Source organism: Lutra lutra, chromosome 5 (genome assembly GCF_902655055.1).
Source record: "Lutra lutra chromosome 5, mLutLut1.2, whole genome shotgun sequence".
Classification (NCBI taxonomy): Eukaryota; Metazoa; Chordata; class Mammalia; order Carnivora; family Mustelidae; genus Lutra; species Lutra lutra.
The window spans coordinates 27891448-27908864 of NC_062282.1; the positions used below are offsets into that span (position 1 = coordinate 27891448).

The following is a 17417-nucleotide window of genomic DNA, read 5'->3' on the forward strand; positions in this document are numbered from 1 at the left end:
AGGAGTGCATAAAACACGTGGGATCCAGGTAATCCAACCCACCCAGCTGGAGTCCACGGCTGCTTGGGGCTGAGGAGAAGGAGGCCAGGTCTTCTCTGGCTGGATTCTGCTGAAGAGATGGTGGAGCCTCCTTGGCTGGTTCTTCAAAAGTAGCCAGGTTCTGAGCTCGTGGATCCTGCACTAATAACAGGATGTTGTTATCCATCACCCGGGACACCTTGGCATACTCCTTACTGCCTTCACAAGTACCGGACTTCTCTGTCTGGTGGCTGTTCTCTTTCTGTTTTGGGAGCAGTGATAGTGCTCCGTCTTTGTTAACCTTGTGAATCTCCACGTAATCCAAGGGTTTCACAGAGATAAAAGGGGTTTTCTCCTGGGGCAACAGCCATGCTGTGCCTTGGTCAGTCTTGGAATGGAAGCTTTCCACTTCCTTCTGCTCAGCTGCCTTTTCCTCCCCTCCAGTCTTGGTGGTTTTTGAAGATCTTAAAGCTTGTGTGTCTGTTTTGTCCAACAAGATGGCCGATGTCCCCGTCACGCCCAGGGCCAGCTTACACATGTCAGCGATGTTGTGGTAAGAAGATCTGGGGCTGTGTTGGCTAGGGGGTTGCGGTAAAGGCCATGTTGAAGATTTGGAGCTGTCAGCAGGGAAATAGGGGATTTTGTCTTCTAAGCGTGCGCTCTGGGCGTCCTGAGTGCGGGTAACCTTTGTTTGGGGATTCTCTGGCTTCTCGATGCCCTCAGGAGTGTTAAATGTGGAGGGATTTGCCCGGGCTTCCTCACACTTTTTAGACAAAAGGGAAGGGCTGTCGCAGCTGCCTCGGCCAGAGTCGCTGTCTGGATCCAGGGATGTGGGCTTATTATCTTGCCCCGGGTGTTCTTTCGAATGGGCTGGCATCAGCTGCTGGTCCTCGCTGTCATCCACTTCCAAAAACTCCACCAGCAAGTCCTCACAGTCGGAAATGGGAGGGAAGTCTTGGCACCCCAGGGCACTCAGCAGTTCTTCAGACTTGCCCTTCTAGTAAAAGGAGAGATGTCCGTTAGCTTCCTATCATTTCACATTGGCATCACAGCCAAGCCTGCAGTCTTGACAAAGGGTGTGTGGGACGTGCTAATGGTCTCCCAGAGTTTCCCAAATGTCAGACATGTTAGTATGAGGCTATCTATAATCACCTCCTGGACTACTATACATCCCATATTTTTCTTTCAGTCAATTCATGATTTTAACTTAGTGTCTTAAGCAGTCATGATTATGAGTTTAATGGGCTAGTAGTACATGCACAAAAAATAAACATATACCTATCAAATACGAAGTTTGTGAAACATCAAAAACTATAGTGCTCATGCCCGCATTTGGTGTTTTGGGACTCACGGGCCCTGAGATCTGGTTGCTGGTCTCCTAACCAACTCCATCACCTTCTAGAGTCTGGCAGTGGTCAGCAGATTCTTGTCTCTTCCTTCTTTCTCAACTCTTCCTCTTCATACTTCTTCCTTACTCCTCCCTTCTCCTCCTACTGTACTCTTTTCTTTCTTTATGCTCCGTTTCCTGTCCTTCCTCTTACCTCTCCCTCTCTCCCTGCTGTCCCAGTTTCCTTCCTCTCCTCCTCTCTGTTCTCCTCCTTCTCTCCTCCTCCTTGCCTCTTGTTTTCCACTTTTCTTCCTGATCCCTTGACTTTGGTCAGGTACTGGTACCCAAATCTTGACTCTATCACTTTTTAAAGGGTACTGACTTTGGATGGGCTTCTCTATGGTCCTTACTTTCTCCATCTGTAAAATGGGAATAACAGTACCCATCTGTGAGAGTTCTTTTGAAGATGAGAGGTAATTGTGTTTAAGAATATGAAAACTGTGTGTGTGTGTGTGAGAGAGAGAGAGAGACACACACACACACACACACACAAACAGTAGTGATTTTATTATTAAGTCCCTGTGGCCACAGGATCAAATTTTGAGCTAGACAGTATTTAACTTACTTAGTTAAGATGTTCGTGCTGGCTCTATGAAGGTCAGTACTAGAGATGGGTAGTGGGGTAAGAGCACTGGACCAGGAGCCCAAGTTCTGGGGCTCTAATCCCTATTCCAATACTTGCAATCAAACTGAGTGTAGTCAAGCCAAATTCCCTGGGACTCACTTTTCACGTTCTTGCTGTGTTGTTAGCCTCACAGTGACTGGGTCAAGGGAGGTAATGTGCAGGCCATTGCTTTTAGATACGGCATTGTTAAGCTGAAGTCAAACTGAAACCATTTATTTCCATCTGGGCAGAAACATAAAATGTCCTAACCCCTTTTTTAATTCAAAACAGTTGAATTTAAATCCCTTTTGAATCAGCCTAAGTGGGCCTGGGCAAATAGCAGCCCCCTGGACTGCTCCAGTCTCTACTGAGTCCTCACAGTGAGCAACAATTACAATAGGATACTGCAATTGTGCAAAGAACACTCCAGTGAAAACTTTAATGGAAGTATGACAAAGGAGGTGGTGGTGGGTCCCTGTTTCATATTAATCAAAATATTCACCCTCTTTCTAAATTGGTTATTTGCACAAAATGTTTATTTCTGTGCTTATGAACAGACCTGTTCTGTTCATAAGTAATACTTACCTCGCAAGTATTACTATGTGTTTTCATGTTTTCTTGGCTTTCTCTCCTTGCCCTCTGACATCTAGTGTCTGAACGTAAGGACCCTCACACCTCCAGCCATCTTTCTGTAAACACATGTGCCAAGGAGCAGGGCAAGCTGGGCAGGGACTGAGCCTGCCAGGCTGAACTGATGGCAATTGTGTGTGCAAGTGTCCAGGTCATGATTACAAAGCAGTGAGTTATGCTACCTTCTCCACCTCTGCTACTTACCTCCAGCAGATGAGTATCAAATCCCTTTATTTTTGGCCCAGGAACTGGTGGAAGGATGCAGGTGACCATGCTATAAAATAATTTGTGAAGAAGAATTAGATGACTCACTTTCTCACTTTGTAACTTTTTTTTTTTAAGATTTTATTTATTTGTTAGAGAGAGAGAGCACGTGGGAGCAGAGGCAGACAGAGTGTCAGGCAGAGGCAGAGGGAGAAGCAGTCTCCCTGCCAAGCAAGGAGACCGATGTGGGACTCGATCCCAGGACCCTAGGATCATGACCTGAGCCGAAGGCAGCTGCCTAACCAACTGAGCCACCCAGGCGTCCCATCACTTTGTAATTTTTGAAAGATCAATATTCTTTAACTACCTGTTACATGGGCTATGGTGGACAGGAGTTAGATTTCTGGAGCTCCATGAGACTAAAGATCAATGGCAAAGACAATTAATAATTTTAGGGGCTGACATTGTAATTAGCTCTGGCTCCTAGAGGAGGCCGATGCCGAAATGAGTAGATTTTTGGGACTACTTGCTTCTCTTGATTGGAGCTGCTCTTAATGAGAGTTTAACTAATGCACCACTGGGAGTCTCAGTTTGATGGAAAGAGCATCAGTTTCAAAGGAGTCCATCCTGTTCCTTTTGCTAACACTGATAAAAGATTTTCTATGGACACACTGTAGCGAATGACTCAAAGGAAGTGTGTTTGACCTATCTGTAGGTTTCCAACATCTTTGCATTATCCTTTTTGCTGCAATTCCTGACAGCCATGATTGGGAGGAGGGTTGACAGACAGTGAAGTACCTATGGCCTTTCAGAGCCACGGCTGCGACCATAATCAGACAGATGACTGCGGAGAGAACGGCCACAAAAATCCACACAATGGTATCTTTCATGGAGACGTCTAAAAAGCAAACAGTCAGAAAGATTTGATCAAATCAAAGCATCATTAAAAACAAAAAAACACAACGAATAAGCAGAAGTTATGAACAAAACAGTTACCCCCGCTTACCTATACCTCTTTTGATTTGAATAACAATCCAAAGAGAGTAGCATCAGTGACACATTTAATTTTTATTATTAAATCTTAGTATGTTGCATATGTTTTTACAGTACTCTACTAATTTCAAAATCCTTTTACATATTATTTTATTTGATCCTTTAAGAGGAAATTCAAGGTCACATGGTCCATTGCAGTAATAATAATAAAGGCCATCATATATTAAGTTCTTGCTAAAGCCATCGAGGGTGCTAAACTCTTTACATACACTGCCTGGTATATAAAGATGAGGAAATGGAGGCTCAAAGAGCGATTTCCCCACAAACGTTTAAACTATAAACTACTGTTGGGATTTGAACCTGGACCTTCTGCCTCTAGACACTGTGCTTTTATTAATTAATAAGAGCCAAGGCTGAACTGGATGCATATATGAATCTTATGACCCACAATTCAGGGCTGTTTCAATGCCAAGCCAATGCAAGCTTTGTGCTTTGGCCAGGCAAGTTGGTAGAAGAGCTAGGCTTTGCCATGTGGTTCTGGGTAAGATCTCTAACTTCACTGAGCTTCATTTTCCTCATTTTTGATTCTTAATGCTAATCTATTCTCTCTGAAGACCTGAGAAGGTTGGAAAGGGCAAGCAAGGTCAAGACTTTATAAACCATAATGTACTTTAGGAATGCAAGATGAATCATTCTCTTGTGGAGCACAAGCCACCATGTTTATTGGCACTTAGAATTGGGTGTCTCTTTCATACTGTACCTTCATACAAGGGTCAAGATGTAATTGACATCATGGACTGAAAATTGATTAATGCCTTTGAAGTGGCATACCACCTTACAAATTTTGGGACAACTAGATGATGACCTTGAGCAAATGAAGAGGGCAAATGACTGACCATCAAACCATTTGAGACATGCCAAACCCATGTTTGTAGTCTTATCCTAGAAACAGGTCCTCACTGACAGTGACCCAGAGAGCAGTGCTACATTTCCAGGTATCTTGGTACTAGATGGAGAGATGATAAACCCACGTCTCTTTATTCTTCTGGTTAAGGCTTAAAACAGTTTTTCTGTTAGTAGTTACTACATGCAAACTTACTGAATTTATTTTGTTTTAGAAATATTTTGGAATATATGCAAAAGGGAGGCAAGACACTCACCATTAGGTATCTGGATAGAGCTCTCTGGGCTCCACTCACTCCAGAATCCATGGTCTGGCTTGCAGCGAACCTGGACAAGGTATTTCTGTCCTGGGTATAAGCTGAGAATCTTAAACTGAGTCTGCTGTCCAGCAAAATGAGTCTAGGGACAAACAAGGAAGATAGAAGTCATTCCCCTAGATAATAAACTATTGGAGAACCGAGGCCAGCAGATTCAATTTTGTAGATAAATCTCTGTTCTTCTCACCATTCCACCCTCCTAGCTCATCTTTTCCTCCTCACAGGGCTCACACAAAAATTAATGGGTTTTCTACCTCTTCATGGGGAACTCTATTGACATAGAGTCAAATATTCTGCTTCTTATCCTCTACCCACTTCTAAATTCTACTTTATGGAATACAACCAGTGAATACAATTGAAAAATTGGCTATTTTGTCAACCCTAATGACTTTATTGATTCATATTACCAATTATCTAAAGCCCCTAGGTGAAAGAGAACAGGGCCTTCAAGTTTATTGAAACAATAGTGTACAAGCAAAACAATCAAGGGATGAAGTCGTCATCTCTTTGATCCCAGAGTCAGCCTTAGCATCATTTCTGGCGGGTTAACCAGATGATTTCCATCTCCTGGCATGAGGCACCTACAATCACTTCTGAAGTATTCTTGCTAAAACTTGTTCAACCCGAACCTGATCAAGTTTCTAGATCTAATTGTCTGGTTACAGGAAATACAGGGCCAGAGAAATTAGCCAAATGACCTCACAGAGAACTCATCAGACAAATGCAGAAGGTGGGCCATTCTATAGGACAAATGACCCACTCTCCCGAGTATGTTGAGATGGAAGTGACAGAACAACCAGCCACGTGTGGGTCTTGGAGTGGATTCTGGTTTGAACAAACTAGCTGTTAAAGGTATTTCTGGAAGTAATTGGGGGAATTAAAATATGGACTGGCTATTAAATGTTATTAAGGAACTTTAATTAATTTTCTTTGTGTAGCCTTATTATTTTGGCTATGTTTGGAAATGTTCCCTTTTTAAAAATTTTATATTGCTATCATCGCTAATGGGTTTGAGAGTATCTTTTTTTAAATTGAAGCATAATTAACATAGAGGTGTTACATTAGTTTCAGATGTTCCATATAGCGGTTCAACATTTCTATACATAACTCAGTGCTCATTACAATAAGTTTACTCTTAACCCCTTCACCTATTTCATCCATCCTCCCACCCACCTGCCCTCCGGCAACCACCAGTTTGTTCTCTGTATTTGAGAGACTGTTTTTTTGTTTATCTCCTTTTTTGTTCATTTGTTTTGTTTTTAAGTTCCACATACGAGTGAAACCAAATGTTCCTTTTTTTTCTTTTTAGATTTTAAGTAGGTTCCATACCCAGTGTAGGGCTAGAACTCACAACCCTGAGATTAAGAGTCACACACTTCACTGCCTGAGCCAGCCAAATACCTGTCAAATGTTCCCTTTTTAAAAGAGAATATACAGGGAAAGGGAGGAAAAACTGAGTTATTGGAAGAAATCAGAGAAGGAGACAAACCATGAGAGATTCTGGATTCTGGGAAACAAACTGAGGGCTATGGAAGGGGGCGGTGGGCAGATGGGGTAAATGGGTGATTAAGGAGGGCACGTGTTGTGATGAACACTGGGTGTTATAATGCAACTAATGAACCGTTGGAGACTACATCAAAAACTAATGATGTACTATATGCTGGCTAATTGAACATAACAATAAAAAATAAGAAAATAAAATAAAAGAGACACAGACTAAAATATTATATAATGTTATAATACTATAAAATATTTAAGAGTAGACTATTATAATGCCTATAATTTACTGTATTATTTCTTCCTTACATTGAAGTATTTGCAAGTGAATAAAAATACCATTGATCACAGACTGGTTACACTGAGACGTTTTCCTCCTATTTAGTGCCACATAAGTACACTCACAAGTATCTCAAACTAAGGTATCCTGAAGGACATGGGTTGGAGATTGGGTGAAGGACACTGTTCAGTGCAAGGAGCTAGCTAGCCCTGGGAGAGTGTGGAGATGACCTTTATCAATTCCAGTGGAGGTGAAGGGGACCATCCATGCCAGGGTGGGTCACATCAGCATTGAGAGGGCAACAGGGTTACCCAAAAATGGGGAGGAACAACCTACTCTCAGCGCAAGGGCTTCACCTTTGCCAAGGACCAGGTTCTTTCCAAAACCTTCTAGTTGACTTACCTCCCACTCAGTAGCTTTCTCGGGTTTTAACCGAATTTCATACTGGAGTGTGAGCCAACCAGATCTAACATCAACCAGGGTGGGTGGGTACCATTTCATCCACAGGTATGTTTTTTTGTCTTCTGGCTGTTTTAATTCCAAAGTTAGGTTCACAGGAGGGTCTGGTTCAACTGTAGACAGGAAAGAAACTCCATATTTAGTAAAAGTGGTATCTGAACACAGAATGACATGTCTTAGAGGGGGCTCTCTCTACTGTTTCACTCTACTGTGGTTATGAGACTCTTGGCATTTGGTATCAGGTGCTGGTCAGCAGAACTGGGGTTAGGTTGAAGCAAGCACAATGCAAAATTTAAGAAGGCACACATGACCAACAAGGACAGGAAAGAGGCTCAAAAGTCATTGAGAAACGAAAGTCAAAACCACAATGAGATACCGTCTCATACATGCTAGGATGGCTAGAATTCAAAAGGCAAAAAATACTAAGTGTTGGTGGGATCACTGGAGAAAGTGGCACCCTTGTACATTGCTGATGGGAATGTAAAGTGGTACAGCCACTGTAGAAAAAAATTTGGATATTCCTTAGAAAGTTAAATGTGCTATTACCATGTCACCCATCAATTTCACTCTTATGTCTCTACCCAAAACAACTGAAAGCAGGTGTTCAAACAAAAACTTGTACCTGATTGCTCATAGTACACTATTCACAGTAGCCAAGAGGTGGAAACAACCCAAATGTCCATCAATGGATGAATGGATAAATAATATCCATTATCGTGGGACATGATTCAATCATTAGAGGGAAGGAAGTACTGATACATGCTAGAACATAGATGAATCTTGAGAACATTATGCGAAGTGAAAGAAGCCAGACACAAAAGGCCACATACTCTATGATTCCATATACTTGGAATATGCAGAATAGGCAAACCTTTAGAGACAGAAAGCAGACTAGTGGTTGTTCTGGGGCTAGGATAAAGCAGGGATTCCAGAGTAACGGGTTAATTATTGTGCAGTTGCCATCCAGAGTGATGAATGTGTTCTGGAACTAGAGAGTGAAGGGTGCATAGCCGTGTGAATGAACTAACACCACCGGATCACACATCTTAAAATGGCTAAGATGGTGAATTTTATGTTATGTGTATTATGCCACACACACACAAAAATAAGAAGGCACTTACTTTCAGATTCCTGTAAGTACAGCTGTGTGACTATCCCCTGAAGAGTGCCTTGTGTACCAGCTTGTCTTGCCCTAATCTCAGTCCTGCTGGTCAGTAGTATTTTCTCACTTCATTTATTACCTCCTCAAATAAGTCTCCGTGCCAGGGGGGATGTGAGTGTGATTGTAGTGTATTGGGCATTATAACCTACAGTTGCCTAGAAAAGTGGACTTCAGAAAATCTGCCACTAATCCTAATGCTTATATGTCACTAAGTAAATACCTATGAAAATCATTTTATATGTACTTACTAAACCAACCTGAGAAACGCTTTTGATCAAAAACTGTTGGTACAAAACCGCCAGCAAAATGTTTAAGCTAAATCCTTTAGAGCAAAGTTTCTCAACCTCGGCACTATGCATTTTGGACCAGACGCTTATCTATTGGCGCGTTGGGGTGGGTGGGAGGGATGCTGTCCTGAGCTCTCTAGTGTGCCTTGCGGTGTTTCTGGCCCCTACCCATTAAATGTCAGCAATACCCCGAGCCTGCCCTCCTAGGTTGCAATCATTGGAGAGGTTTCCTGTCATTGCTAAATATCCTGGGGGACACAACACAGCCCCAAGTTGAGAATCACTGCTTTCAACCATCTTCGACATTGCTAAATGTAATTCAATAGCAGTAGCAACAAGAACAGTAACGAAATCTATTTCTGAGAGATTATCTGCCAATATCGTCATTCTGAACATTCTGGGTTATCCCTGGCTGATCGAGAAGGTACTGTGGTTAATACTGATTTAAAAAATAATCTCACGCTGGCACCACACCCAGCTCAGAGCCTGACTTGGGGCTTGATGTCACAACCCTGAGATCATGACCTAGCTGAAATCAAGAGTCCGACATTCAACTGATGGAGCCACCCAGGCGCCCAGCACTGATTATTAAATGAATTCTATGGCTTGTCACCAACACTGTGTGTTGTAGGGTCATATGAGAGTTCCATAAACCCTCCTATTTTTTGGGAAATAAGGGCCAGCACTTTTTCACCAGAGAAGTTGTTTCCCAGAGCTCATGTGAAATTGGTGCCCTCATCAATTTCACTTCTTAAACGTACTACTTTTTAGTGATTCTGTTTTTGTGCATGCATGTGTGCATGTGTGAGTGTGTGCTTGTGTGTGTGTGTGTGTGTGTGTGTGTGTGCGACTACTTTCATTGTAGCAATGGCTCCTTCCAGAACTTCTTTTGCCTTTGCCGTTTTGCCCTCCTATGTTAAATCCATAAGAGATAGCCTGAGACAAAGGGATTACTTGGCATTTATCATCTTAAAGACTTTGAATCTCAAGTAATTTATATGACCGGAATTTATTGGAATTTATTTTATTCCTACTTGCCACTGGAGTTGCTTTTCTGAGTTTCTTTTTTTTTTTAAAGATTTTATTTATTTATTTGACAGAGAGAGATCACAAGTAGACAGAGAAGCAGCCAGAGAGAGAGGAGGAAGCAGGCTCCCCACCGAGCAGAGAGCCCGACGCAGGGCTCGACCCCAGGACCCTGGGATCATGACCTGAGCCAAAGGCAGAGGCATTAACCCACTGAGCCACCCAGGTGCCCCGCTTTTCTGAGTTTCTTAAACTAAGCTCAAATTCAGTTTCCACCCCCAGGCTCATTCCAGTGATTTGCTGCAAGAGAAAATATTCAAGTGTGTACTGGTTGATGTTGGAAGCTTTTCCAGTTTTTAAGGATAAACCACTGATAACATGCCATGGGGATGATATGCAAGTGAACACTTGAGAATCCTAATCTGATTTTCCTTACTGAGTGGTGTTAGGTAAATCTGGAGGACTTGGGTAACCATGAACCTAATTAGCTACTCCCTAGATTATGATGCAAGATGAGGGCTGAACCCTGGCCTGGCCAAGCCATCTCTTGTCCTAAGATTCCCTTTGTCAGCCCTGCCACACTGTCCAGGCCACAGCAGTGATGCCTAATTACCCTGCAACTCATGGTTGATCGTGTAAAGACAGAAGCAGTGTTTGGGTTGACTTTGTTTTGCTTTGCTAATGACGTCTCCAAACATTGTAGCCTGGGATCTTGGCCTTCAGACTGCTGTTCAAGTAGTAGTATTTACTCCCCAAATTATTTTTAAAATAATAGCTCCAGTTACTAAGAAGCACCTGTATATTGAGGACTGAATTTGGGGCAAATGGGTTGGCACAATCCCTGTGGGTGCAGAAGCAAATGAACACCTTCTAGGAGCTCTACTCCCTGCAGAAGCTCTGTGTTCCATGGGGAGAGAGAAAGTCAGGGAGAAGGGGACATTGATTGTGGGAGGAGGGCTGGAGGGAAGGAGTGATAAGGGACGCATAAATAGAACATTCCTTCTGGATGCAAGAGGATGAGAAGAAGGCTCAAGGGAAGGCACAGAAACATAAGGATCCCAAGTCCCAGTCCTACTCCCATGAATGACTTGATAAAAATGGGTTTGAAAAACCAGTTGAGAAAGATATTGAAATTTTCTTCTTTCTTTTTTTTCTCCAAAAGCCAAGAGGACTCAAGCTGAGTCTCACCACTGGTAAATCCATAAGGGGTAACCCATTCCTGACCTGTTGTCACCTTTCGCCTTACCTATGTAAGTCACGTCCACATAACGTGGATCCGAGGAACTGCTTCCCATCTGGTTTGTGGCATTTATTGTGATGATGTACATCGTCCATATGGAGGTGTGCTTCTTGTTGAAGTAACAGGAATTGGGGCCACTGGTTATGTAATCTGGACATTCATGTGTGGTTGTTTCTCTGCAACGAGTAGTGCATTAGCAGCAAATAAGGAAGCGGTCAACAGAGTTTAGTCTCTTTCTGAGTAGATCAGTAACACTGGCTTTTGGGGATCAGACATTCGAAATGCAAGAACCAGAGCTGAGGAACATCTCCCCAAACATCTGTGTCCTGCCCATGTCAGCTGGGGGTGAGACAGAAGAGATGGTGCTGGAGATCGTAGAAGGGTTACGTTAGATCCTCAACGACTCTGCTGCTCATTGGCACCTCCCTTCCATAGGTTTTTGTGGGCTTTGTGCTATATGCCCCCTGCCAATAAGTGCTTGAGCTCTCAATGGCCAAGGCCCAGCCCTGCCCAGGGAATGGCCATTGGTCATGTCAGGACCCGTGACCCTCCCCTATACATACAGCGGGGGCCGTGTACAATGTGGCATTTACCGTGCACATGTGTTGAATTACATTTCACTTAAAGAAGATGAAAGAGGGTAAACATTGCTGTCAGTCTATTTCAGATGGCCTTAAGTCAACAAAAGAGTAACATGACTAAGAACGGGGCTGTTTCAGGACCAGGAGGCCTCCTTAGGCTGACCCCATGTAGACATCAGGGCCTCAACAACGCAAGACCCAGCATGAGGTGTGAAAGCTTTCTTAGCTTGGTTGCCAGTTTGAGTCCCTGAACTCAATTTACACAATACCCCTCTGGGTCACACAAGGGACGACAGTGTTGCGTACAACAAAGTGTTATCTTTGGGATGTGGGCCAGGTGTTGCAACAGGTAAGTGTTTTCTTCTCTGGGGAAGGATACAGCCCTCCTGGGCTTTCCAGGACGGTTTCATTGTGAGTAAAGCAAAATCCCGCCCAGAGAGGCCCTTGTTTAGCCCTCGACGTCACCCTAGGTCCACATATGCCCTCTGGAAGATCAGAGATCCTGGCTCAGCAAACGCTAAGGAAACATCCTTATCTCCCTTCACTTATAGGGCTCTTTACTTTCTCGGTCACGGAACAAGTTTGAAAACCTAATGTACCGTGGTGGTTACGGATTACACGATAATCCTCTGAGATTGCGAAAGTAAAAAACGGCCCAAGATTTACATCTAAAGATGACTAGCCTTTAGGAAAGATCAATATGTGACCTTGGGCTACAACCTAAGCTTGGGACAGACACTAGGAATAATGCTGGGTTGTATTGCTGGGGTGTTGGATGACCTTATACTCATGGAGAGAGCTCCTCAAGGACATTAACCAGAGACCGTAGACACAGACAGTGGAGTTCTTTTCCCGGGTGGTAGGAGCCTTACTCGTGCCAATTCAGGGAAGTGTGGTAATTCTAACTTTGGGCCTCCAGATTGAGAGCAGTCATGTGGGGGTTGATAGGAGAGAAGAAAACTTCTTACCCTTCCTTGTGATACGTCAGAGTGTAATTAGTGGGAAGTCCTCCATCTTCCCCAGGTTTCCACCAACAGGTGAATGTTTCCTTTTCAGGAGAACGACATTTAGAGATCACAGGTTTTCCAGGAGGTGATTGTCCTAAAAGGAGCCAGAAGTCATTTGAGAATAAGGTGCATTCAACTAACCCTCCTACTGGTGACAGAAGCAGAGTGATGGGACCAGGTCAGTGATGAAGTGATGAAGTTTGGGATGAGGGGGCGTAGGGGTGGGGGGCTCAGAAATACCAGCAACATTCCTCTGTGGGCTGCCCTGATGTTGGCAGGACTGAGAGAGAAAGAGAGCGAGAGAGAGAGAGAGAGAGAGAGAGCTGCGTGTGCATGTGTGTGCATGTGTGTGTGTCCTGTGAGGCAGAGATGGCCACTAACCAGGACCGGTGACTAACTGTAAAATTCCAACAGGATGAACATCAAGGGTGGTCTGGATATGTGTGGACTGAAGGGTATGTGGCCCTTCCATGATCCCAGAGTCTATGCAGTTGACATCTTCCCATAGTAGAAGGGTCACCATGAAAAGCATTCTGCCCCAGGCACAGGCGTCCTGGGACCCTTTGCTGACACATTGCTCTCTAGCACTTCTCCATCCACTCACAAATCTCCATCCTTCTGCCATTCCCACACAATTAACTCAATCCTGGACCTTCTGTTTTCTTCTTTGTATTGCTGACACTCCTTTGGCTGCTTCCCCCTACCCCCCATCTTCTCCTTTCCTTCCTGTTTCCCTTCACTTTCCCTTGACTCCATTTGGCTTTGATCTCTGACCCAGTCTCACCGTCTGTCTCGTCTATCTCCTCATTCTCCTGCCCCCATTTCTGATTCTCGTTTTTTAGTCCCTTTTGTCTTATATTTCCCCCTTCCCTCTTGGGTCTTTTTGTGGTGAGGTGGCAAAGGGCTTCCTTGTATTTCTATGACCCTTTTTGGGGTGGGAGGCATGGTAGGAGGTGGCGGAGTGACTCGCTGCTCTTCTGGTTACCAGCTACCATTATTATCTAAGAGCCATATCTGACCCCAGTTGGAAGCTAGAAGGTGATGTGGAAAATACAATGTCAAGAGGATGGGGTTTTTCAGTTGCTTAATCCCCAAAGCTCTTGGTCAACTGCCTTGACCCCTTTCCTTGTCTGTCAGGTCGAAAGAGGAAGAGGGTGGCCCTGGGCCTTTGCCTTGTGCCTCCTGCTAGGCAGCAGCCCCATTGTGCCCATCCACATAACTAACCCCAGGCCATATTCTTCTTGGTCGAGTTGGATGCCTGACTGTTTAGTTCAAGAAAAGCAGCAGCAGAGAGGAAAGCTTTTGAAAGGTGTCAGTCTCAGCAATTTAGAGCAGGGGTTTTTCTCCATTTTCTCTTATACTTGTCTCCCCTGTCCCTGACCACTGGCTCCTAGGCCACAAGTTCTCTCTGAGCACCAGATCAGAAAGATCAAGTCTGGAGGAGAACATGCATGGGAAGAGGGGACCCCAGGCAAAACTGGCCAGAAAGAAGTTCATGGAATGATATGACACAGTGCACAGGCTGGGGCTGAGGACAGCAGGCCGATCTTGTCAGTGGGAGCTAAGCTACCCTCTAGCTCCCAGCTATCCCCAAAACCATCAAAGGATTATAGGAAATCTTAAAACTCCATGCCAGCCAGCGTGGGGTTAGGTCGGCCAAAATCTGTAACATTGTTTATGCTCCAGGAAAAATTTCTTTAGGATAATCTCATAGGTTGAAGTGATTTGTTTGTTGTGTGTGTGGGTTTTATCTATTTATTTATTTTTTCGTTTATTTGTTTTTTTGTGGCTGGGAATGAGCATGTGGGGCAGAAAATTTTTTTTTCTTTTTTTAAAAACCCCAAACCCTATGGCTCAATAATGAGCATCCGCAGAAGCCAATTAAGGCAACTGTTGATTATTTGAGTACTTCAAGTTTCCCTATGGATTATGCTGATCTCTGCTGTCCTTTTTCTCTCTCTGGAAGCTTATCTCTTTCACATTTCACTGGTTATTCATAGTACTTCTAGGACATTCGGGAGAGGAGAGCACAGTTGTGAAATTACAATTAGTCAAATGTTCCTTTCACTCACTTTAGCAGGGATAGTGAAAATGAATGGACTGTCTCACTATTCTTATAAAATGCACACAGACAGAAGGACAACCATGTAGAAACCGTACCCACAGGTACATATGTATGTCCACATTAGAGCCCACCTCACAAACACACAGACAGTCCCCCGCCCCCACATATATGCAACTGCATACTAGGAAGCCCACTTGGAAAATACATGGAAATATACTGGTACACAGGGATACACTCACAGATGGATACTCTCACTGGTATACACAGAGAAGCATTTGCAATCAGATACACATGGAAAAGTTAGTACACATAGAATTATATACAAAAGTATCCCCACCCAAAAATACACAGAGGTGGGCACACAGAAATGTACATACGCCAGCATGCACGCTCTGGTTGTGAACTTCATCTCTCCCATTAGCACAGGTAATAGAGTTAGCTATATGTTTCCCATCATAAAACAGCAATCCCTTTTATCTCTTTACTGTTCTTCAAAGATTTTCCACATACATCACTTCATCGGAGGTGGAGGGAACATCTTTGTCCTCACTTTGAAAATGTGGAAACTCAGAGAGATTAGGTGATGGGCTCAAGGTCACATAGCCAGTAGTAGCTGACAGAAGCCGGACCCAGAGTCTGGTCTTGTCATTCATCCAAGCTGCTTCCCTGAACTCCCAGAGTGAGGATAGAAGGCAGAGCACAGAGACACGCTTTTGCATTCATTGCCTTCATTCTTTTGCATTATTTTCTGCATTGATTTTAACGCCAAAAATATTGCAAATAATTTAACAGCAGCAAGTGGCATTTCCATCGCTTGTAACTGCAGGGCTAGCTAGACTCCCCATCCTCTCGAAAAACACCCCAGGGAATTAGAAAGAGCAGGACAGTTCCTTACTTACCATTCAGAAGACTGGTGTTGAGAAAAAGTAGCAAAAGGAAAACAACGGTGGATGCCACACTTTCCTTCATTTTGGCTCCTTTCTCTTTCTACAGGAAATGTATCAGACGTTAACTGAAAGAGAAGGCACCGGGCAACTTTTGTAAAGCAACAGGCTGGCCAGGCACATGCACTACTTTACTCTGGGTGTTTGCAACTGATCCTTGCTCCTTGCTTAATGTGAATGACAAAACAGGAGGAAAGGAATGTAGGAAAATGTAACATGGTTGAATGGCTTGGCTCAGATGCACCCGTGCACACATGCTAGGAAAAATTCTACCACCAGAGGTCATCAGATGACAATGTTCAAGGGCAGCCGCGGGGCAGCGCTCCTGCGCGCAGACCCCCAAGAAAAATTGTCCTCTTTCCACCCTTTGGTCACTTAACCATATATCACCCATTTTTTGCCACACAGATTGCATGCCCTACAAGAGAACCATTCTGGGAGGGCTTTGATCCAACAGCCAAAAATAAGTCCGCACACTCAGTAAGTAGCCTCAGTATGAATTCAACCTGGTCTCATGGATGCCAAGTGTGGGGGGAAGGGCTGTGTTTCTCTGAAAACGTAGGCTGAGCAAGAAATTTGCTGGGCTATGGGCATAACTGTGAACCACACAGTGAACTCCAGTGAACCTCCATGCGCTTTCCTTCTCCTTTTTCAACCAACGACAAACCCTGGTAATAATTCAAATCCTTGGTTTTGGAGCATTAAGTAAATTTTCAACTTGCGGGGGTTGAGAGTTTTGAACAATTTATTACTAATACTATTATTTTTACCCTTGGAACCAATTTCAAAGCCTCTAAGTGTCCTTTTGAGAAGAAAACATTTTTAAAAGACATTTGAAAAAGGTTCATTAGTCTTGTTGGACTCCAAAAAACTCTCAGAAAACAACAGATTTGATGAACTAAGTGTAAATTCTTGGAAACACATGGCATATATTTTCTTTTAAATCTTATGATTTTTTTTATTTTTTAATTTTTATTTTTTTTAATAAACATATAATATATTTTTATCCCCAGGGGTACAGGTCTGTGAATTGCCAGGTTTACACACTTCACAGCACTCACCATAGTAAATCTTATGATTTTTATAACTCAAGGGAAGACCATCCAGAGGCAAGGCTGCTCTTCTTGAGACATCTGAAACGGCTGGGTGTTGTTTGATGAGCCCTGAAGAGACCAGCCTTCGCCCATCCCTCTTGGCCAGAGCTGGTTCCCCGTGTCCCAGCTGGACACCGCCTCATGGACAGCTTCGAGGAGGCCTTCTCTACCTGCTACCACCCCCTCTGAGACCTACTTGGAAATAGAAATCTTAGTGACAACAGAGATTTGGGGCAAATAGACACCATCAAGTCCTCTCTTCTATTGGGCTCCTGTGAGGAAGCCACGATGTTGTTCTCTAGGAACCTTCTAGTTGCTCTTCCAGGATCCTTCCAAATGCCTCCCCTTCCCCAGGTTGCACTCTCTGAACTACCTTGGGTCATTCAATTTAAATCAAGTTGCTAAAGGATCACCAGGGGTGTAATCATGCCTACGGTGTCTGGAGCACTTACTACGGGCCAGACTGTGCTAAGTGTCCTCATCGTTTGCTTCCATTCAGTCCTCACGATAGCCCCATGAGTAGCACAGACTATTACCTCCCCTTTGAAGAGGTGAGGATCTTGAAGCACAGAGAGAGTTAGTAAATTGTCAGTCCTATGCCAATGGGAGAGAGAAATGTAGTGAATCTGAGAGCATCTGAGAATAATCTTGATTTGCAGACTGTGACGGACAGTGCAATGATCCCTCCTTCTGGGAGGGGGCGGGGGGTGGAGAATGGA

The 17417-nt window shown here is 43.8% G+C and overlaps 1 protein-coding gene across 2 annotated transcripts in view; it reads right to left on the reverse strand.

Annotated features, from left to right (window-relative positions):
* PRLR (prolactin receptor) overlaps positions 1-17417 on the reverse strand; it is a 180090-nt gene that overhangs the window by 8848 nt on the left and 153825 nt on the right. For both annotated transcript variants that reach the window (XM_047730518.1, XM_047730519.1), the window contains exons 3-10: positions 15560-15672; positions 12557-12689; positions 11014-11183; positions 7236-7405; positions 4997-5138; positions 3642-3741; positions 2844-2913; positions 43-1015 (exon numbers count right to left, since the gene is read on the reverse strand). In XM_047730518.1, the coding sequence (XP_047586474.1) occupies positions 43-1015; positions 2844-2913; positions 3642-3741; positions 4997-5138; positions 7236-7405; positions 11014-11183; positions 12557-12689; positions 15560-15629 (1828 nt within the window). In that variant the 5' untranslated portion in view covers positions 15630-15672. The remainder of the gene's footprint in view (positions 1-42; positions 1016-2843; positions 2914-3641; positions 3742-4996; positions 5139-7235; positions 7406-11013; positions 11184-12556; positions 12690-15559; positions 15673-17417) is intronic.